The 23,885-nt window shown below is 50.4% G+C and overlaps 1 protein-coding gene across 1 annotated transcript in view; it reads right to left on the minus strand.

Moving 5' to 3' along the window:
- DYNC1H1 (dynein cytoplasmic 1 heavy chain 1) overlaps window positions 1-23,885 on the minus strand; it is a 1,397,843-nt gene that overhangs the window by 713,014 nt on the left and 660,944 nt on the right. The window contains exon 47 of the mRNA XM_085626346.1: window positions 18,163-18,377. Coding sequence (XP_085482472.1) covers window positions 18,163-18,377 — 215 coding nt within the window. The remainder of the gene's footprint in view (window positions 1-18,162; window positions 18,378-23,885) is intronic.

Genomic DNA, 23,885 nt, shown 5'->3' on the forward strand with positions numbered 1-23,885 from the left:
AGGTTTTGGTCGCCAAACTTCTCCCTCGTCGCTCAGGTTCCCTGACCTGCAGTCCGGTGTCGCTGAAAACTTTATTTTTGTCGATTTTGTTTGATTTTTCTCGATTCCTCTTCCAAAAACTCTGAACTCTTCGGTAAGGATCCAGACCCAACGGCGGAAAAAAGAATTTGAAGATGGCAACCAAAGGTGGTAGCTTCCGCAGGAAGAGCGCCGACGTCACGAAGGACACCAAATGGTGCGACGTCGCCACCCACCTGGGGCACGAAAAAAAAAAAAAAAGAAGAATACTATGGTTCCGGACCCAACCACAAGATGGCGGATTAATGCACAGCATAGTGAAGCCAGAAAGATTCACGCTGCAAAACTTACCTGCAATTTGTTGAAAAAGCCTATTCCCTTCAATGTACTGCATTTGCTAAGTGTTGCATATTACTGCTCCCCTGTAAATCAAACAAAGTACAATTCCTATTGCATTTTTCAACTGTTCTATATCCAGTAACTTATTACTGAAAAGTATTTAATGCTTACCTGTACCAGGCTTGCTTGGTTCTAAAAATAAACAATATATTTTTATACAAAAACAATTGGCCTAGAGTTCAGTTCTTGAGTGTGTGAATTCATTTGCGGACTGAGTGTGTACATCAAATGCTTAACACTAATCCTCTGATACTGCCTTACTGCTCGACCAACCTACCACTATTAGAGAGTAAGGTGCTATGTAACTTTAACCTCTGCCTACCTTTGGGTCCCACAGGGTCAGTGATGCACTGAGATTGTACCCTCAGCGGCACGCGGCCGGGTGCAGAGTGTTGAGGCCCAATGTTAAACTTTGGAGAATAGGGGGTTTCCGGTTGGTGGCTGATGGCTAGCAGGCCACACGGCTGTAGGAGCAAAGCTCCTAGGGTTTAGCCTCAGGGCAAGTTGGGGACCAAAGGTGCACCTTCAGCGGCACTAGGGCAGCTGGGTGAAGGGGGCTGGTTTGAGGTCGGGTGCCCTGTTTCCATCAGAGAACCTCCGGGACAAAGAAACACTGCATGCTCGGGGACGAGGATCTTCTGGGTGCGACGATGTGAGAAAGTGGCTCTGTACAGAGTCCACAGTCCCCAGATGTTTGGCAGAGGCTAAAGTTAGATATAACCTTACTCTCTAAAGTGGTGGCTTGGCCGAGCAGTAAGGCAGTATCAGAGGACAGTGTAAAGCATTTGTTGCACACACTCAGCCAGCAAATGGTCTCACACATTCAATAATTGAACTCTAGGCCAATGGTTCATATATAAAAAAATATATGCTTGTTTTATTTTAGAACCAACAATGGGTATTAAAATATACTTTCTCAGAATGAGATGCTTTATATAAATACTTTTGCAATATGCAATTGACTTTTGTAGAAAGTTACAAGTGGTTGCAATAGGCAACACAATTTTAAACACAATAATGCATGGAGTTCAATGGAAGTTTCAAGTGATTTGCAACAGATTACTTTTAGGATTACTTTGGGAATTCCAGGACTGGATCCTAGATTCAGTCCTGGGTCAGTACTTAGAATTAAGTGATGAAAGTCGACTTAATTACTGTGATGATTTTCAGACAATATTTTGCTATTTTAAAAGTTGACACTTAGAAAATATTTCATAGAAAACAGTCAATGTTTCCCTATGGAAGAAAATTCAAGTTGCAGGTATAGTATGTTCTCGTTACTTTTGTAATCCAGTACTGGGTGCCTAGACTCAGTACTGGGACCTTTATCCAAAACAGGTAAGCAATTACGTTTTCAGAAGTTATACGATTTTTAAAGAATATTTAAAGTTTGCAGAAATTGACACTTAGAAGAAATTTCACAGAAAAACAGTCAATTGGGTTACTGGTAAGTACAGTTGTATGTATTTTTCAGAGTCAGTGCTGGGCACCAAGATCCAGCACTGGGAGCTCACCTAATAGCAGGTGAGCATTTTCGTTTTCGTTACTCGGCTGATTTTTGGTGAATATTTTAAGATTTGAAAAGTCCACACTTAGAAGAAATTTCAGTAGAAAGCCAGACAATGTTACCCTATGAAAAAAATTGAGTTATCGGTTTAAAGGTAAGTACTCGACTGGCAGAGTTAAGGTTCTGGGCATAGACTCGGGGGTCTCCCAGGGTCAGGTAGGTACAGTTGGTTCACCCTCAGCGGCACAAGGGCGGCCGGGTGCAGAGAGAGTTAGGTCCAATGTTATCCTATGAGAGGTAGGGGGGCCTTGGTTGGTGGCTGCTGACTAGCAGGCCACGCGGCTGTGGGAAATGGGCTCCTGGTCACTTACTCAGGGCAAGTGGGGAAGTAGATAGGTGTCGAGATTGCACTGCCAGGGCCACTCGGGCGGCTGGGTGCAGGGTGCTTTTGAGCCTTCGGGCGCTCAATTGATTTTAATGGGTAATCTCCGGTTTAGAAAAAGACTGCAAGCTCGGGGACGAAGATTCTTCAGGTGCCACCACCACTTCGAGAAGTAAGTTGGGTAGTTGGAGGATAGGTAGGTACCCCGGGATTCGGCACAGGGGGCCGCGGGGCGCCGGAGTGCCTTTTGGTGTCGAAGAAATCTTACCCTCTGTTGATCGCGGTTGGGGGGGGGGCACCTGGTTCTGAGGCTGTAGGCTTCTTCAAGAGTGTCGAGGGAGGTCCTTGGGTGCCGGACTCAGGGTCACAGTCGCCGACAGGTCGTCCTCGTGGTCTTTGTTCACTCCAGCACAGGCCAGGCTTGACTGGTGCAGAGTGTGCTGGGTTCGCGGTTCCGGGCTGCTGCCAGGGATTAGAAGTAGATTTTGAGTAGAGCCTCTACTCATGGGAGTCCCAGGGGGCTTAGAGTTAAAAGGTAGCCAGGTCCTCCGGTGTTTGTGAGGTTGCTGGCCACAAGAGATGCCGGGTTGGAGCAGAAGCAGGTTCGAGGGTCAACAGGTCGGTAGGGCTGGGGCCAAAGCAGTTGATGTCTTCCTCTTCTTAGCAGCTGCAGAACAGGTCTTCTTTCTTCTAGCTCTTCTTCCGATTTCGGAATCTGGAATCTGGGGAAGGAAGGTTCAGGGTGCCCCTAAATACTAGATTTAGGGGCATTACAGGTAGGTGAAGGGCAAGGACCAATGGGTCCCTGTCCTGGGGTGGGTACACCCCCTATCCTGCCTCTCTCCTGTGGGAAGGGGGCGGTAGCCTAATCCTGAGTGGGCAGGGCTTCCCATCTTCAAGATGGCGAGAGCCCGGGGATGTGCTTCGCTTCACCTCGCCTCCCCCACCTGAGGGGTGGGGTTGGCAGGCTGGCACATCCCCTGTCCTTATTTGGGGTTTCCTACCAAGCTTCCCGCCAGAGTGGGGGGTTGCAGTGGCCTGGGGAAGCTCACAGAGGCGGCATGCCTTTGAAGCTTCCCCCTGCCCATCCTGGGGGAGGAGATTTAGCACCTCGACCAGGATGTGCATTGTTGCAGTCCCAGGAGAGCAGGCGCTCTCCTACCCAGGGGTCCAGCAACATGTCTGCTGTGTGGCAGCCTAGGCAGCCTCAGAACAGACGTGGATTGTAGGTTAGGTTTCATGGGGCCTCTCTAAGATGCCCTCTGTGGTGCTTGGTACATTAAATCCTACACTGGCATCAGTGTGGATTTAATGTGCTGAGCAGTTTGATACCAAACTTCTCAGGCTTCAGTGCTGCCATTATGGTGCTGTGGAGTTCGTGTTTGACAAGCTCCCAGCACCATGTACTCTTAAATGGCAGCACTGCACTTACAGGGCCCAGGAATGAACCTTGGTACTGTAGGGGCACAGGGCTCCTGCCTCTGTGCTCACACCACTGGCATAGAGCACCCAGCTAGAGGGGTGGCTGATGTATGCCAGGGCAGTGTAGGTTGTGGGCATGGCACACAGGATGTGTGCCATGTCGTCTCTCCGTTTTGTCTTGTACCCAGACACTCAGCCTGCCGGTGGGGTGGGGTGGGGGGGCGGGGGGGGGTGTCTGTGTGTGTCTGTGTCTGTGTTAGGGTGCAGGGCCTCTAAGGGTGGCACAATGAGTGCTGCAGCCCTTAGAGGCCTTCCCTGGTCAGAAGGCCCTGGGTACCTAAGGTACCACTTACCGGGGGCTGACATGTGGCCAGGGTTTGACAATTTGGTTTTGAGGTTTTTGTTTAGGGAAGGAACATTGGCCCTGGGCACCTGATTGGCAGGAGTCCAGGGCACACTCAGTCAAATTACATTCAGCAAAAAGTGGGGTCATACCATGCAAGAAAGATGGCACTTTCTCACAGACGACCACTTTGAGGGGTAAGTTGGGATGTCGTGGGTTGTTTAGGCACCGTTGGTTTGGGCACACTAGGCCGTGGGGCGTCAGGTGCAGGGGTGCCTTGGGACATCTGATTTTCTTACCCGCTCTGGTCGCGGTAGAGGGGGTCCTCTGGATTGAGGCTGCAGGCGTCGTCTGGAGGCTTGAGGCAGGTCAGGGGTCGCCGGATCATGGTCCGGATCGCCGGGAGGACCTCCGCATGGTATTGGTTCACTCAAGCTCGGGTCGTCGGCTGCAGAGTGTGCTGGATTCGCAGTCTCTGGCTGGCACCAGAAGCTGCAGTTTAAACACGTCCGGTGTTCTCGGGAGATAGAGTCCTTAAAGTGAAGGCAGGCAAGTCCTCCGGGGTTTGTGAGGTTGCTGGCAGCAGGACACGCCGGGATTTCGCAGAGGCAAGTTCGAGGGGAGACAGGCCTGTAGGGCTGGGGACAATTCAGTGGGCGTCGTCCTCTTGTTAGCTCTGCACGGCTCTCCGGTCCTTCTTATCTTTTTTTCTTGTGGTTTCTAATCTGAGGAAGCAAGGTTCAGGGTGACCCCTAAATACAAAATTTAGAGGTGTTACAGGTAGGTAAAGGGCAGGGACCAATGGGTCCCTTCCCTGGGTTGGGTACACCCCCAATTCTGCCACTCTCCTGTGGGAGGGGGGCAGGAGCCTGTCCCTGGTTGGCTGGGTCCCCCATCCTCAAGATGGCGGGGACTCGAGGTTGTGCTTCACCTCGCCTCCCCAACCTGAGGGGTGGAGCTGGCAGAGGTGGGCACACCTCCCTTCCTCACTTGTTTTCGCTGCCGGTTCTCCTGCCGTAAGTGGGGAGTAGAACCAGTGGGGACCAGTTGCTGAAAGCAGCAAATGGTCTGGAGAGGCTCACATAGGAGGCATGCCTTTGAAGCTTCTCCTTCGTGAACCCTGCCCATCCAGAGAGAGGAGGCTTCGCACCTCGTCCCAGGATGTGCATTGTTTCAGGCCCCCGAGAGCGGCAGGCTCTCGACCCAGGTGTCCAGAAACATGTCTGGTGGTGGCAGCCTAGGCAGCCACTCAGTCAGGTCACTAGAAGTTGGTGGAATTTCAGAGGGCATCTCTAAGATACCCTCTGTCGTGCATTTTACATTAAATCCCACACTGGCATCGGTGTGGGTTTAATGTGCTTTGAAGTTTGATACCAAACTTCCCAGTCTTCAGTGTAGCCATTATAGTGCTGTGGAGTTCCTAATGACAAACTCCCAGCACCATATACTCTTAATGGCAGCACTGCACTTACAGTGCCCGGGAATGGACTTGGGCACTGTAGGGGTACAGGGCTCATGCACCTGTACCCTCACCACTGGCATCGGGCACCCAGCTAGAGGGGTGGCTGGTGTATGCCAGGGCAGTGATTTGTGGGCATGGCGCACAAGGATGTGTGCCATGTCGACTCTTCACTTAGTTCTGCACCAAAGCACTCAATCTGCAAAGGCAGTGTGTGAGTGTCAGAGTACAGGCCCTCTAAGGGTGGCACAATAAGTGATGCAGTAATTAGAGGCCTTCTCTGGTCACAGTGCCTTGGGTACCATTTACCAGGGGCTGACGTGGCCAGAGATGCCAATTGGGTTTAGGATTCAATGCAGTTTTAGGGAAGGAACATAGGCCCAGGGTACCTGATTAGCAGGAGCCCAGGTCACACTCAGTCAAAAAATATCAGTAATTCAGCAAAAAGTGGGGGCATACCATGCAAGAAAGAGGGCACTTTCTCACACCCTGACATTGAAGTGTGTTAGAAGATTTGGATAATTTGGTAGCTTCTCATGGGGTTGAAGGGAGAGCTCTAATATCGTTGTATACCATGGTTGGCGAGCCCATTCGGGTGCAATCAAAATGAGTCATTAAAGTCTGCCTGAGTTCCCTGACTAAATAAGGTATTAGTGGGAGAGGATGAAAAGCGTACGCAAATATCACTGACCAATTCATCCATAGAGCATTGCCCTTGGATTGTGGGTGTGGATGTCTGGATGCAAAGCTTTGGTCTTTTGAGTTTTCCTTTGTTGCAAACAGGTCTTTTGTGGGTCTTCCCCACCTTTGGAAATATGTTTGTAGTAACGTACTGTGTATTTCCCATTCGTGCACCTGCTGATGTGTTCTGCTTAGGAGATATGCCATGGTGTTGTCCTAGGGGATGGAGCTTGTAATTGTTTGCACCCAGTTCCATATTTTCTGTGTCTACTGGGAAACTCCAGTTTCTTTATCAAATACATGGCTGTCATATTGTCTGTGCATAGAAGGACTGTCTTTCCTGTTATGTTTGCTGAGAAAAGATTTCAGAGCCATGGAAATGGCCAATAGCTCCATCATGTTGATGTGTACCAACTTTTGTCGTCGTGTCCCTGAAGCACAAGTTACTTACTTTCGGTAACGATATATCTGTAAGAAACATTAGTAGTGATAGATTCCTTACCTAAGAATTACCCCCAGGCGTCAGACTGGATCCGGAAGGTTTTTGTCAGCAGTAGCCCTGCGCGTCAGAAGGTGGCGTCGTGCGGCTCCGCGTCCGTGGTTGACATCGTGGTCGCAGAGATCACGTTGCGGCAGCTACTGAGACGCCGCCCTAGCACGCTGATGTCAGTTCTGTACACAACATTCCGCGCGAGGAACGCAGAGCCATGCAAGATACTGACCACTGGTGCCTTGAAACTAGGGCCCTGAAAGGGATGACCTTAACCCTAGATATCAGTTCGCAGAACGGGGAGAATGGGAGGGGCAGTAAGGAATCTATCACTACTAATGTTTCTTACAGATATATTGTTACCGAAGGTAAGTAACTTGTGCATCTGAAAGAAACGTGCAGTGATAGATTTCTTACCTTAGAATAGATACTCCAGCAATACCAACCCCGGTGGTGGGTCTGCAAACCAAGATCACACTAGAAAGTCCTGGAGAACAGAACGGCCAAAGAAGCAGTCTCTTCGGACTTGGCTGTCCAGGCAGTAATTCTTGGTAAACGTGTGCAGAGAGGCCCACGTAGTTGCCTGACAGATGTCATGCAAGGGAACTCCCCGACCCAAAGCAGTAGTGGCTGCCGTCGCTATAGGAAGGTGGATATCTGACTATGGTTACCCCCAACTTTTTACCTAGTGTCTAGCTGGTTTTTCGACTTAGTTGGCCTGAGATCCTGCCATTCAGGGTCTCGGGCTGTCTGCTCTCTCTTTAAAATGGACTCCATGTACCCTAGGTACATTCCCAATTGGTAAGGATCACCTTATTGGACCCTGTACAGTGTACCCTAGGTACCCAGGGCATAGGTGTACCCTAGGCCTCCCAGGGGCTGCAGCATGTATTATGCCACCCCTGGTCTGGCCTTCCAATCAGACACAACTGGCTGATCACTCAGCTGGGGCAAGGTCGTGTAATCACCCCTTGCTTAGATATAGTATACCTATATCTACCCTTAAAATAGACACATGTGCACCTATCAGTCACTCCTATGGCAGGCCTTAACAATCCTGGAGGCAGAGTGCTTGGTAACATGTGAGATGGTGCTCTAGCATGAGCTGAGCCTGTCTGCAGCTTTCGGAACCATGTCCTTATAGCTGTTCTATGATATAGCCTACCATATACTCTTAAAGTGCCTTATAATCTTAAACGGTTATGGTAACTATGGTTTGGCTTTATCAAAACATATCGTGTAAGGTGTCTAACACTTTGGAATAATACCCCCATCCCATTTCTGGTGATGAGGATATTATTCCCCCCTTCTAGAGGGAGAGACATGTTAAAATCCTACTTTGCTGTTTTACTCTAACCAAAGCCTCAGCATCACAAAATGGATGCTGCTGCCACAGACACAAGTCTGACCTCCTGCTGCTGGGAGTGATCCCGGCAAGGGAGGCATGGACAATAGGTTTCCTGCTTGGGGAGGTGCTAGCACCTCCCCAGACAGCCTTCAGTGTATTGGGGGAGGGTGGGCTGAAAGGAATGAGACATGCCTGGGGCACACAAGGTGTACCCGTGGCTGCTGCGACAAGCTTCACCTCTTCACCTGCATCTTCACGACATCGCCTGGTTCCTTCCCGGCTCCTGGCTGGTGACCTAGACTCTGTCCCTTCTGCTTGCAGGTTCCTTCCTTCTTGATCCCCCTCCTTGGGATCCACCGGACACTCTTCACTGACTGCCTGTCAGCAACTTTCCTTCAGGCATCCATAGAAGTCCACGACGAAACCCGACGCAAGTTCACACCTATGCACCCGCAGCCTGTGGGCTAGGTAACTTGGGTACTTCGGTGCTGACAAGGGTAGTGACTATCCTAGGGTCTAGTTTCCGAGTCTCGACTCTCTAGCTGCTTTAGAAGTGTCCTTAAACTGTTAATTGCTAACAACTACTATTTCTATCGACTTTTACGCATTACGCGTGAGTGTTTCCACTCTGCACCTGAATCCCGTGGGCCTCCCACTTCCTAACTGTTGCTAGTGTAGTGTAGCCCTAGCGATTCCCTAGGCCTAGGCCTATCCTATTTCCGTGACAGTGGTCCTTATACCACTTACTTAGTATATGGTTTGCGTGGCCCCTAGGGCCTAACTGTATTACTTACCTGTGTGACTTAATGTATGCTTAAATAAGACTGTGTTGTACTTACCTCTAATCTCATAAAGAGTGCTGAGGGTTTGACTAGAATAAATACACTTTATTTTATATATATATCTGTTGTGGTGTCCTTTCATTTGGTATTCAAGGGATTATATATGGTATCACAGCTGGCTTCACATGCCATTCAGAGTTTAGCCTAAGACTGCTCTTGTCCATGCTACCACTAGGATAGCTGGTCTATAAGGTTGACTTTACAACCAATCACCATAAGGGTTGTTTGGACTGATACAAGGTGTACACTAGAATTAGTGACATCATACATCAGGCCAACTTCTCACAGTCGCCCTGGTAGAATGGGCATGCAGCCCCACCGAAGGCTCCTTTTTAGCCAAAGAATAACAAGCCTTTATGCACAGAACGACCCAGAGAGAGATGGTCCGCTTGTGCACGGCCCGACCTTTCTTGGCGCCCACATAGCCAACAAAGAGCTGGTCATCCACCCTGATTTGTTGTGTGCGGTTCAGGTAGAATGAGAGCGCACGTTTTGGGTCCAGACGGTGGAGTTTCTCTTCCTCTTTTGAGGGATGCGAGGCGGAAAGAAAGTGGGCAAAGTGATGGTCTGCCCGATATGAAAGGCAGTGACAACCTTTGGCAGAAAAGATGGACGAGTCCTTAGAATCACTTTGTCCGGATGGACAGAGAGAAAAGGAGTTTTAGAAGAAAGAGCCTGGAGCTCACCCACTCTGCTGCCAGAGGTGATGGTCACCAGGAAAGCTATCTTTAAAGTGAGAATAAGAAAAGGACAGTTGTGAAGTGGCTCAAAGGGAGCACCCGTCAGATATGTCAGAACCAGGCTCAAGTCCCACTGAGGAATTATGAAAGGAACAGTTGGGAAAAGAAGAGTAATGCCTTTTAAGAATCTATTTACAACAGGGGACTTGAAAAGGGAAGGTTGATCTGGAAGCAGTAAAAAAGCTGAAATGGCCGAGAGATAGCCCTTGATAGTGCCCAGAGCAGAGCCCTGCTGGGCCAAAGAAAGGAGGAATAGAAGGACCTCTAAAAGAGGGGCAGAAAGGGGATCCACAGCCTTTGCTGTGCACCATGCCACAAACATATTCCACCGGCAGGCCAATACCGTCTTGCTGGAGGGACGCCTGGCTGCCAAGATTACATCACAATCTTCGAGAGGCAGGTCAAAAGACGTCAACTGCTGCCGCTCAATCTCCACTCAAGGAGGTGGAGACTGGACAGGTTAGGGTGGAGGACCATCCCCTGTTGCTGCGACAGAAGATCCTCCCGAAGAGGCAGTCGAATCAGGGGATCGATAGCCATGCTGCATTTTCAGCACTCTGGGTAGAAGTGGTATAGGTGGAAAGGCGTATAGTAGAGCGCAACTTCACTCGCGACGAAAAGCGTCGCCTAGAGAGTGCCGCCTTGGAAATTCTAACGTGCAGAACTGATGACATTGCGCGTTCTCTTCGGTGGCGAATAGATCTAACCAAGGCTCTCCCCACTGCTGAAAGACACTTTGCATCAGAGTTCAGACGCCATTCGTGATCCATCATGCACCGGCGGCTGAGTTTGTCCACCCTGGCGTTCAGAGAACCTGCCAGGTGTTGAACCACCAGGGAAATGATCCAGCCATGTCCAGAGGCGCTGAGCCTCCTGACATAAGGTCCACGACCCCACCCCACCCTGTTTGTTGCAGTACCACATGGCGGTGGTGGTGTCCTTGCACTACTCTTCCCCGGACAGAAGGAAGGAATGCCTTCAGTGCAAGCCGGATTATCTGAAGCTCCAGAAGGTTGATGTGGAGCCCGGACTCCGCCGGAGACCAGAGTCCTCTGATCTCCGCCTCTCCCATGTGGCCGCCCCATCCCAGAAGGGACGCGTCCATCACAACTGTGTGTTCCGGTTGTAGACGGGAGAGGGATCTGCCATTGACCCAATCGTGATTCATGAGCCACCACTGCAATTATCGTGCAGTGCCCGCAGCGATCTGGACGTGATCGGACAGGTTGCCCTGATGATGTGCCCACTGGAACTTCAGGTCCCACTGCAGAGCCTGCATAGGCCATCTGGCATGATCCACTAACAGGATGCAGGAGGCCATCAGGCCGAGAAGCCAGAATCCTGACCGAAACCCAGGATAGAGGCTGAAAGATCAGAACGATAGCCTGAATATCCCGGACTCGCTGCTCGGGAGTATAAACCCGGAACTGTGCCGAGTCCAGAACCGCTCCGATGAAGAGTTTTTGAGAGGGAATTAGGTGTGACTTCAGCACTTTGATGGAGAACCCCAGCAAATGCAGGAGGTCGGCCGTAGTCTGGAGGTGGGAGAAGACTGCCTGGGGCGAGCCCACCTTCAACAACCAGTCGTCGAGATAGGGGAAGACTGGAACCCCTGATCTGCGCAGATGAGCTGTGACCACAGGCATCACTTTCGTGAACACCCGAGAGGCGTTGGGTAAGGCCGAAGGGGAGCACGGTAAATTTAAAGTGCTTGTGGCCTACTGTGAACCGCAGGTAACACCGGTGGGCTGGCAGGACGGGGATGTGGAAATATGCGTCCATCAAGTCCAACGCTACCATCCAGTCTCTCGGTTCGAGGGCAGACAAGACCTGAGCTAGTGTCAACATCTTTAACTTTTCCTTCCGGAGGAAGCGGTTGACGTTTCTGAGGTCAAAGATAGGACGCAGGCCCTTGTCATTATTGGGGACCAGAAAGTAGTGGAAATAACAACCATGACCTACTTCTGGCCCAGGAACGCGCTCGATAGCCCCCTTGGCCAAGTGGGGCGTGACTTCCTGCTGAAGTGCAAGATGGTCTCCCAACATGCGGTGGTATTGAGGTGGCATAGCTGGAGGGGTAGTCTTGAAGGGGAGGGAGTAGCCCCTTCGGACTAGTTGCAGCACCCACTTGTCCAAGGTGATGTTGCACCAGTGGGGAGATGATGGCGAATCCTGCCGCCCACTGGCGTCTGACTAAGAAGGCTTGGAAGTGGATGCTGCGGGGGTGGAGGTGGACTGACCCGCCCGCTGGCCCCAGAACCGCCTCGGTGGTTCGCACGTCCTCGGCCGCGCTGAGGTTGTTGTTGCGCGGACCTATGGCTCTGAAAGGAACATGTTGGGGCACCACTTCCGCAGCTGCGAAAGGAGCGAAAGGCAGAAGGCGGAGGAGGTCGAGTGGCCGACAGGCCTAAAGACTTGGCCATAGCCCGCGAGTCCTTAAAGCGCTCCAAAAAGGCGAATGCCATCAAAGGGCATGTCCATAAGAGTGTTCTGGACATCCCCCGAGAAGCCAGTTGTCCTCAGCCAGGAGTGACGCCGAAGCGCCACAGTCGTGGAAATCGCCCTCCCAGCGAGTCGGCGGTGTCAAGTCCACAACGAATGGTGAACTTAGCTGCGTCTCTCCCAGCAGCGATAGCTTGGGAAAGGACTGTCAGGGCCTCCTCTGGACAGTGGGGCAGCACCTGTGCAACCGTATCCCACAGAGAGTGGGAATAACGGACCAAGAGGCATGCAGTGTTCACCGACCGCAGCCCTAAGCTGGCAGATGAAAACAGCTTCTTGCCAAGCTGCTCCAGCTTCTTTGATTCCCTATCCGGAGGTGAGGAAGGGAACGCGCTCTGGGAAGCAGAAGCTTGGACAACCAAGCTCTCAGCAGTGGGATGTTGGGACAGGAAGAGGGGGGTCGCCCGGAGCCGAGCGATGGCGTCGGGCCACAGGAGCCCCTGTGTTTAGCCTGGACCAAGTGCCCAAAAGAACGTCCGAAAGCGCGTCATTAAAAGGCAGCAATGGGTCCGAAGAGGTTGCCGCTGGCTGAAGCAATTCTGTCAGGAGGTTAGTCCTGACGGCCACTGTAGGGAGTTCGAGGCAGAGGGCCTCAGCTGCCCAACGCAACACCACTGCGTAACTTACTTCCTCCTCCGTAGCCACGAAAGGAGGAGACAGCATGCCAAGGTCAGGTGAGGTGTCAAGACCGCTGGCATCCCCCAAATCCTCTGCCCAGTCCGGATCATAGTCGCACCCTTGTGTGAGAGGGTCCTCAGACTCCTCCCAGTCCTCCCCTTCCTCCGAGGTCTGTGAAACAGGCTGAAAATAAGGACTGACATAGGGGTAGAAAGGCCCCATCAGCGTCTAAATCGGCGACGGAAAGGCAGGACCCCCAGTCAGGCCCGCGAAGCCTGAAGGCGCACCGGCTGGGCCAGACGGCCCAAAGAGTCAGACCATGGTAGCAAGAAACTCTTGCACATGAGCAGGCGTCGCTGATGGACCTGGAAAAGGTGGGTAGGCCAGCGGCGGCATCGCAGGCTTCATCTGAGCCGCAGGGTGGCACCACCTGCACCCTCAGCCGCGACGGGAAGTCGAAGAGCAACGACACTTCTTCGACTTCTTTTTGGAATGCTTCGACTTACGTGACCCCGAGTGCGAAGACTTCGATCCAGACGAATGATGGTGATGGCTCCGCGACCGGTCCCTCGACCTCCCACGGGACCGGGACCTTGAGCGGCGTGGAGCCGACTGCCGGACTTCCAGCAACTTTCGGGACCGCTCCCGCAAAAGTCTTCAGCGCCATGGCCCGGCAGTCTGGGCACAACTTGGAGTCGTGGTCGCGCCCCAGGCAGTAGAGACACACGCGGTGCGGGTCCATCACTGACATCATGAGGTGACAGTCCCCACAGTTCTTAAAGTCGGGCATCCCTACGACACCAGGAGTCGATCGACTCAAAAGAAATGAAGTAAAAAGCCTCGAAAAAACTCAGTCAAAAAGTGACAGGGGGTACTTGCTCTTCCCGGATCGGAGCTTGCTTGCACGGAAAAAGAAAAAAGTGACATCAGCGCGCGAGGGCGGCGTCTAAGTAGCTGCCGCAACGTCATCTCGGCGACCACGACGCCAATGACGGACACGGATCCGCACGACGCCACCTTCTGACGCACAGGGGTACTGCTGACGAAAACTTTCTGGATCCAGTCTGACGCCTGGGGGTAATTCTAAGGTAAGGAATATATCACTACGTGTTTCTTTCAGATCCACAATGTCCTTCATATGAGCCCCCCACCCCCAGAAGTGATGCATCTGTTGTGATTGTTATTTGTGGGATTGGATCCTGAAGGCTCTCCCTGCTATAATGTTGTGATTGTTCCACCATGATAGAGCCTGAGGAACCTTTGGTGAAACCAACATTAGATCGTCCAGATTTCCTTTCGCTTGTGACCATTGAGACACTTAACACTTCTGGAGGGGTCATGTGTAGGCAAGAATAATGTACTATTGCTATACAAGTACCCATCATTCCTAAAAGTCTAGTGATTGTTTGACTGGTAGGTGATGTGGCTGAAAAAGATCTAGTTGGTTATGGAACTTGAGAACCTTTTGGGGATTGGGGTAAGCTGTCCCCGAAATGGTATTGAGAATTGACCCCAGATAAGGTTGAATTTGGGATGGTCGGAGATGTGATATTGTCACACTGACTGAGAAACCCAATATTGATGCAGTAAATGTATTGTCTTTTGGGTGTCTGCTATACATTTGTATTTTGTGACTCTTGATCAGCCAATCGTCGAGATAAGGAAACACATGAATGTTTTCTCTTAGTTTGCTACCGTGTGAAAATGTTCTGAAAGTATGTAGCGATTTAGTGGCCGTATATCCAGATTGGGTCTTAGGGTTCTGTCTTTCTTTGGTATTAGAAAGTAAATAGAGTAATCCCTTTTTTTGGTATTTGTATGGGACTATCTCAATGGCTTCTTTCTGCAGTAATGCATTTACTACTTCTTTGAGCAGGTGTAGCTGTTGTGGACTTAATATCTTCCTTTTGGTGGTATACTTGGTGGTTGTTGAAGTAATTCTAGGCAATATCCTTGCTTAATAATGTCTAAGACCCATTGGTTTGATGTGAGGTCTTGCCACAGCCGATGGAAGCTTTGCAGCCTTCCCCAGACAGGTGTTCTGTTGTTGGGGGATGGTATTAGCAAGTCATTTTGTTCCAGGGGTGGAGGAGCCCTTGTTGTGTGTGCCTCTTACTCTATATTTGTTTTTTTTTTTGTATCCTCCCCGATAATAATCATGCCGTTTTTTATAGTATTGCTGCTGTTAGTATAAAGGGTTTTCAGTGGTAGAAGTTTTTGCAGCTCCTCTACCTTGGTACTTCCAAAAGAGCTGTTTCTGTGTGGTGGTTTGTGAAGTATCCATTGACTTTGCAGTATCAGTGTCTTTTTTTGAATTTCTTTCTAGTTTATCATCTACTGCAGGCTCAAAAAGATGTTCTCCATCAAAAGGTACATTAAAATATATTGTTGTACGTCAGGCTTGAACCCAGAAATGCATAGCCACGCATGCCTTCTGAGCATATTAGAAGTGCTTTTGCCCCTAGCAGCAGTATCAGCTCCATCTAAGGCACATTTGATGTTAGCATCTGAAATAATCTTCCCTTCATTAACTAGATCTTCCCCTTTCTTCCAGTATTCCTCTGGAAGATGTTGCATAAGCTCCTGTATATCGTCCCAGGTAGCTCTGTTATAGCGTGAGAGGTGTTTCCAAAGAGTTTGCAATCCTCCACTGGTTTGGAAAGCCTGTAGCAACTCTTTTTGCTGCAGTGTCTATTCTTTTGCTTTATCTGGAGGAGGTGCTCCTCCAGTGCCTTGTGCAGCAGCTCTCTTACAAGCAGTGGTAACAAGTGAATCTGCTGGTGGATGACCTTGAATATATATTGGGTCGTTTGGTGAGGCTTTATATTTTATTTCAATACATGGTGTTAGGACTATTTAGAATGGATCCAATTATGGGCAAATATTGGACAGTTCTTTCTGTATGTGATAGTGTTTCAACCAGAAAGTCACTTTTCTCCTCTGTTGAATGCATGGGGAGCTTGTGATATTGAGCAGCTCTTTCTATGACACTGTGATTGGAGGAAGCGTCATCAGGGGGATAATGTTTTGTGGGCCCAGGTGGGTCTATGTTATAATCTGGAATCACCACATCATAGTCTTCCCATGGATCAAGTGTGTCATCAGTATTGTGTACCCTGGGAATCAGTGTCCTTTATTTCTCCCTCTTCTCCTTGTTGAGATGGTTAACAAGTGTGAGGTGAAGCAGATACACTAAGAACTATAGGGCTTGTGCCTCTAGTTTCTTGGGTTATAATTTTTTGTGGAGCCTCAGAAAGATGTCCCCTACTGGCTTTCTTTTTGTAGCCATTCTTTTTTGTTGCATTAAATGCTGTAGTCTCTCAAATACTACACCCTGATCTTCAGTGGGTTTAGTATTTTTTGTCTCCGGTTTCTTTTATGCAGTTGTTGTTGCTTTAGAAACACTATGTGCCTTAGACCTACTGGAATCATTGCTTTTCTTCTGTTTAGAAGAGTGTCCGTGGTGTTTTTGCAGAACTTGGATCCAAAGTATTAGACTTTGTTCTGCTTGTACGTTTTGGAGCTCTTCGGTGCTGATCTTTTTTTTCGTTTCCGGTATATGCCTTGGTGTTGACGGTTTGGTCAGAGTCAATGTGGTCATCGGTGCCATGATAGTTTCGGAACCATTCCCTTTTTGATGCCCGACTACGTGATCAGGATCGAGGAAACTGTTTTCTTCGTTCTGAGGCTTGGTCCCTTTCGGCCTAGACCCGAGAGTTGTGGTGCACCATGTGGAGTATTGGTGGTGAAGAACGTATAATCTTTTTATGGGGGGTGGGTAATAGTACTCACGGTACGCGGCGTCATTTTAGTCCTCAGTCCAGAGTCTGTGGCCAGTGACGTGGGTTGTATCGGACCTAGTTCTTTCTCAGAAGATTCTTTAGACAGGGTGTAGTGGGGTCCGGCTATTACCGTCCCGCTTCCTGTTGGAGTGCTGGCTTTGCTGTCTGCGTCTTTGTCGTGGCTGAATCCAGCCTTAGCTCCGTGCTCCATTTTATGGGCGAGCCCTTGATCTAGTTGTGATCGAGAAACTTCTTACTTTTTAAAATGATGCACAGTCGGCGCACTCTTCTTTGTGCTTCGGAGAGAGGCACAAGCTACAGACGTCGTGTGTGTCAGAGTGTGCGTACTTGGCTCCGCTCCGAGGACACCGTCTGAAGGATTCTTTCTTCGTCTCCATCACACGGAGACAATTATTTTTGACGGTTGATTGTTTTTAGAATCCAGGAAGTCCTTCTCCGGAGCAGAAATGGATTCTGAAAATTACTTTTTCCCAGTAGGCAGTTTGGCAATGAATCTTTAAGAGCTTAGACGTAATCCATATGAGCAAGATGGCGGAAAAAAACTTTTTTAGGAACAAAGACTTTGACATGCACAATGGCGATTATAAAGCTTTCTCGAGAAAAACAATTTGCAAAGTCCAGGCCCAACACTAGATGGCAGGAGTATCTTCAGCCAACACATGCTACAAATAGAAGCATTCCAAGGTAGGGAGCTTTTAAGAGTCCGCCTTTAGTACCTAAATCTGGCAACACTCATAGGTGAGGGGATGCAAATCCCCCTTAACATGGCTCATTTGGTGCCAGGACAAGCGAGAAAATTAGTAGTCAGCGAATGGTGCAATTTGCAGTACAAACTTACTGCAAACACACATGAATAGCACACGAGTAGCTGTTTAAATGTACCTTTCTGCCAACAACTGACGTGATTTTGAGCTAAAATATAGTGTAAAACAGACTTACATTTTGTGCAAATTCATGAAAATATGCAATAATAAATTACACAAATGTTGCACACCTCCAATTCTATCCCATTGTCTTTCACCCACTATGTCACTTAAGACCGAGGTACACCCAATGCAAACCAGTACTGAAGCTGTTGCTCTTGTGAATAGTCCATCCCCAAACCTTGGTCATCTCACACCACAGCTCTGTGGCTCATCGGGTTATTTGGGAAATTTAAATTTTACCCACCACCCCCAAATCTTACTGACTAAGCTATGCCCCTGCCTGAGGTGAACCCACACCCAGTGGTGGACAGAAGCAAAAAGTAAATGAAAGTTTATAAGAAGAAGGTGGACACAAAGCCTCGCTATTAAAAAATTATGTATGTTTTTGTATACAAGATTTTGTTTTTTAATACACAAAGCTGGTAAGAACACAGCTAACACCAGCTCTATGCAAGACCTATAAATGCAACTCTAATGGTGATTCCCTTCCACTAAAGAACCTGTTTATTACAATTTATAATCACTAATAAGATACTAGAATGCAAGCCTCCTAACTTTATATGTAACAGCAACCAAAGGGAGTAGTTGGTCAAAGGTTAAGAATATTCCATAACTCACTCTAAGCAAGTAGATACAAAGCTCACAGAAAATGCATTACACTTTTGCACAAAAAACTAGTTACCTGTTAAAGAGAGCGGGAGAAGTAGCAGCTCTGTCCTTCAATCCCTCGGAGGACGGGTTCATAGTAAACACAACATGTAGATTGCGAATGACTTGACTAGTAAACCACTTGTACAATTCTTCATGCGAGTCTAACATCAAGCCTTCTTTCTGAGCTCCTTCTTTACATTGTGTCATGAGGGTAGAGTATTCATCTCCTTCAAACAGTCCTGGAACCTAAATAATGTAGAATAGTACACGTTTTTGAATGGTAATGCATATCAGCTTCACAAAATATCATCTAGAGCGTGATGAGCGCTTAACTCCTTAACAGGCTCTCTTACTGATGCAAGACAAGGATGGTAATTTTCTGTTGTAAAACTGTACAATCAAAATGACAGCAAAGCCTGACAACCTCTTGCAGCAGCATGCCTGAGAAAGTCGATCGCAAATTCACTAAGTTCAAAATCAGGCTCATCAGTGCTAACAACCTTTGTGAAAACCTGCTTTCTGTATGCAGCATCCACTACTTCCATCGCTCCTCCACCACCAGCTCAGGGTACTGATAACCAGCTCTATGCTAAATTAAGATGAAGAGTCTATTTAGATCAAAGACATATGACGTCTGAACATCTGGTGGTACACAGTTTACTGCTAAAGCAGATCAGTCTTGCTGCCTCATTCAGCGAAGGGCTCACATCCTTTGCTACTCATCGCACAGCAAGCATCACAGCTTTCCACCAATAACCCACCCTTCAGCATACAGTGTGACATTAACAAACAAGTTACTTATTTTCGGTAACGATATATTTGTCAGAAACATAGGTTAGTTATAGATGCCTTACCTTGGAACTACCCCCAGGCGTCAGGCTGGATCCGGAAAGTTTTTCGTCAGTAGTATCTCTGCACATCGAAAGGTGGCGTCGGTCGGCTCCTCGTCTGTCGTTGGCATTGTGGTCGCCGGGATGACATCGCAGTAGCATAGACGACGCCCTTGCACGCAGACGTCAGTTCTGTACACGACTTTCCGCATCAGAAACGCAGAGCCATGCAAGACACTGACCACTGGTGCACAAAACTAGGGCCCTGAAAGGATGTCAACCCTAGAAATCAGTAGGCAGAATGGGGAGGATGGGTGGGGCGGCAAGTAATCTATAACTAACCTATGTTGCTCACAGATATATCGTTACCAAAGGTAAGTAACTTGTTCATCTGAAAGAAACCGTTAGTTATAGATTCTTACCTTAGGCTAGATACCCCAGCAATACCAACCCCGGAGGTGGGTGTGCGAACTAAGTTCACACCAGAAAATCCTGGAGAACAGAACGGCCAAAGAAGCCGCCCCGCCAGACTGGACTGTCCAGGCGGAAAGGCTTATAGAAAGGCAGCCCCTAGCGAGTGCCGCCTTGGAAATTCCAACGCGCAGAATCGCTGACATTGCGCGTTCTCTTCGATGGCGAATAGATCTAACCAAGGCTCTACCCACTGCTGAAAGGGACTTTGCATCACCTCTGAGTGAAGACGCATTCATGATCCATCATGCACCTGTGGCTGAGTTTGTCCTCCCTGGCGTTCAGTGATCCTGCCAGGTGTTAAACAACCCGGGATATGGCCTGATGTTCCAGCCATGTCCAGAGGCAGAGTGACATAGGGTCCACGACCCCACCAAGCCTTGTTTGTAGCAGTACCACATGGCGGTAGTGTTGTCCGTGAATACCTGCACTACTCTTCCCCAAACAGAGGGAAGGCAGGCTTTGAGTGCAAGACGGATCGCCAGAAAGCTCCAGAAGGTTGATGTGGAGCCCGGACTCCGACGGAGACAAGAGGCTTCTGATCTCCGCCTCTCCCATGTGGCCACCCCATCCCAGAAGGGATGCGTCTGTCACCACTGTGTGTTCTGGTTGGGGAAGGGAGAGGGACCTGCCGTTGACCCAATCCTGGCTCGTGAGCCACCACTTCAATTGTCGTGCAGTGCCCTCCAAGATCTGGAGGCAATCGGACATTTTTCCCTGATGCTGCGCCCACTAGAACTTCAGGTCCCACTGCAGAGCCTGCATATGCCACCTGGCATGATGGACCAGCAGGATGACATCTGGCCCAGCAGCCTCAGGGTCATCCTGACTGAAACCCAGGATAGGGGCTGAAAGATCTGAATCATAGCCCGAATATCCCAGACTCGCTGTTCGGGAGGATAAACCCGAAACTGCATTGTGTCCAGAACCGCTCCGATGAAGAGGAGCTTCTGAAAGGGTCAGGTGTGACTTCGGCACATAGATGGAGAACCCCAGCAAATGCAGGAGGTTGGCCGTAGCCTGGAGGTGGGAGAAGACAGCCTGGGGCGAGCACGTCTTCAACAGCCAGTCATCGAGATAGGGGAAGACTGAAACCCCTGATCTGCGCTGGTACGGCCAAAGGGGAGCATGGTGAACTGAAAGTGCTCGTGGCCTACTGTGAACTGAAGGCAACGCCGGTGGGCTGGCAGGGCACGGATGTTAAAGTAAGCGTCCTGCAAGTCTATGCTACCATCCAGTCTCCAGGGTCTAGAGTAGACAAGACTTGAGCGAGCATCAACAACTTGAACTTCTCCTTCCGGAGGAAGCGGTTGACGTTTCTGAGACCCAAGATAGGACACAGGCCCTTGTCCTTCTTGGGTCCCAGAAAGTTGTGGGAATAGCAACCACGACCTACTCCTGGTGCAGGAACGCACTCGATGGCTCCCTTGGCTAAGAGCCGTGACTTCCTGTTGGAGAAGGCCCAGATGATCCTCCGACATACGATGGAACTGAGGTGGCATGGCTGGGGGGTAGCCTCGAAGGGGAGGGAGTAGCCCCTTCGGACTATCTGCAAAACCCACCTGTCCGACGTGACGGTGCGCCAGTGGGTGAGGTGATAGCGGATCCTGCCGCCCACTGGCGAGTGATGGGCATCAAATGTCGGACTAGGAAGGTTTGTAGGCAGAAGTGGGGGATGGGGGGGATTGGTGGACTGGCCCGCTCGCTGGCCCCCAGAACCACGGCGGTGGTTCCCACGTTGCCGGCCGCGCAAAATGGCGTCAGCCTGTGGCCCTGGGCGGGACGTAGTGGGACAACCCTTCCATAGCCACGAAAGGGGCGAAAAGCAGACTGCGCAAGGTATTTGGAGAGGCCCAAGGACTTGGCCTTGAAAAGCTCTAGAGCGCGTCTGCTTTCTCGCCAAAAAGGCGATGGCCAAAGGGCATGTCCATAAGGGTGCTCTGAACATCCCCTGAAAAGCCGGTCGATCTCATCCAGGCGTAGCGACGAAGGGCTACCGACGTGGAAATCATCCTTCCTAGAGTGTCGGCGGTATCCAGCCCACAGCAGATGGTAAACTTCGCTGTATCCCTCCCTGCAGCAATACCCTGGGAGAGTATGGTCCAGGCCCCTCCGGACACTGAGGCAGCACGTGCGCAACCGGGTCTCACAAAGAGTGGGAATAACGGACAAATAGACATGCGGGGTTTACCGACCACAGTCCCAAGCTGGCGGAAGAAAAAATCTTCTTCCCATGATGATCCAGCTTCTTGGATTCCGTATCTGGTGGAGCGTTAGGGAATGAGCTCTTGGAAGTAGAGACTTGAATCACCAAGCTCACAGGGGTGGGGTGTTGGGACAGGAAAGTGCGGTCCCCCGGGGCCGGGAGGTGGCATCTGGCAATCAACCTATCCACGGGAGCCCCCGTGTTGGGCCTGGACCAGGTGCCTAAAAGGATGTCAATTAGAGCTTCATTAAACGGCAGCAGGGGCTCTGAAAAGCTTGCTTGCGGTTGAAGCACCTCTGTCAGGAGGTTAGTCCTGACCGCCACCGTAGGGAGCTCAAAGTGTAGAACCTCGGCCACACTACGCAACACCACTGCATAGGAAGCTCCCCTCCTCCATAGCCATGGTAGGAGACAACAACATGCCAAGGTCTGGGGAGGTATCAAGACCACTGGCATCCCCCAGGTCCTCTCTCCAGTCCGGTTCGTAACCTAACTGGTCAGTCAAAGGTCTCCAGACCCCTCCCAGTCCTCCTCACTCTCCTCTGGTTCCCAATCTGTCGGAAAAGAACCAGGATAGAACAGGGACACAAAAGTACCCATCAGTACCCCATCCGGCGTCGGTCGACTCCGGTCCAGCTCTGTGTCCACATCGGGGTGGAGGCCAGGGTCGACGCCGGCTGGGGACACAACTGGCTTCAGCTGTGGACGTGGTGCCTGTGGAATCGGCATGAGAGGTGTAACCAAGTCGACCGATGCCGATCCAGGCTTGGATCCAAGGGGACCTTGAGGTGCCGGAGCATCCGGCGTCGAAGGCCCAGGGCCCCCAGTCGAGTCCGCGGGGCCCAAAGGTGCGCCGATGGAGTCGGGCTGCCCAGAGATGGCGTGCATTGCTTCGTAGAAGGTGCGAAGCTGGGCAGGAGTCGCTCCGGGTCCCGGAAAGGGATGGAAACTCGGAGCCGTGGGGGGAGGGGGGCAGGGGTGGGGGGGCAGATAAAACTGACGGGTAGAAGTTGAACAGTGACGAACAAGTTACGTACCTTCGGTAACGATGTATCTGTACCCGTTAGTTAGATTCCTCACCTTAGAATATCCCCAGGCATCGGGCTGGATCCGGAAACATTTTTCATCAGCAACACCCCTTGCGTGTCGCTAGGCGTCGTCTGCGGCTCCACGTCCGTCGCCGGGCGCCGGAATGACGTCGGAGTACTTAGACGCCGCCCTCACGCGCTGACGTCAGTTCTTGTACATAGCTTTTCGCGCCAGGAACGCAGAGCCATGCAAGAGACCGACACTGGTGCCAAAAAAGTCTAGGGCCCTGAAAAGGATAACCTTAACCCTAGATGTCGGTTCACAGAACGGGGAGGATGGGTGAGTCGGTGAGGAATCCAACTAATGTTTCTTACAGATACATCGTTACCGAAGATAAGTAACTTGTTCATCTGAAAGAAACACGTTAGTTAGATTCCTCACCTTAGAATAGATACCCCAGCAATACCAACCCCGGTGGTGGGTCTGCGAACCAAGATCACACCAGAAAGTCCTGGAGAACAGAACGGCCAAAGAAGCAGTCTCTCCGGACTAGGCTGTCCAGGCAATAATGCTTGGCAAACATGTGCAGCGAGGCCCACGTTGCTGCCTGACAAATGTCCTGCAAGGGGAATCCCGGACCAAGGGCAGTCGTCACCGCCGTGGCCAGAGTGGAATGGGCCCTCAGCCCAACAGGAGGTTCCTTTTTAGCTAAGGAGTAACAAGCTTTGGTGCACAAAACGACCCACCGAGAGATGGTCCGCTTGTGCACCGCCCGCCCCTTCTTAGCGCCCACGTAGCCAACGAAGAGTTGGTCATTCACCCGGAACTGTTTTGTGCGGTCCAGCTAGAAGGAGAGCGCACGTTTTGGGTCCAGACGGTGGAGCCGCTCTTCCTCTTTCGAGGGATGCGGAAAGGAGGGGGGCAGCGTAACAGACTGCCCGATGTGAAAGGCAGTCACAACCTTAGGAAGGAAGGGCGAGTGCGGAGCACAACCTTGTCTGGATGAATAGAAAGGAAAGGAGGCGTAGAAGAGAGAACCTGGAGCTCACTCACCCTTCTAGCAGAGGTGATGGCTACCAGGAAAGCAGTCTTAAGCGTCAAAAGCTGAAGAGGACAATAATGAAGTGGCTCAAAGGGAGCGCACATCAGATATGTCAAAACAAGATTCAAATCCCACTTAGGCATTACGAAAGGGACAGGAGGAAACATGTGAGCAAT

The sequence above is a fragment of the Triturus cristatus genome, chromosome 9 (assembly GCF_964204655.1).
Source record: "Triturus cristatus chromosome 9, aTriCri1.1, whole genome shotgun sequence".
Lineage (NCBI taxonomy): Eukaryota > Metazoa > Chordata > Amphibia > Caudata > Salamandridae > Triturus > Triturus cristatus.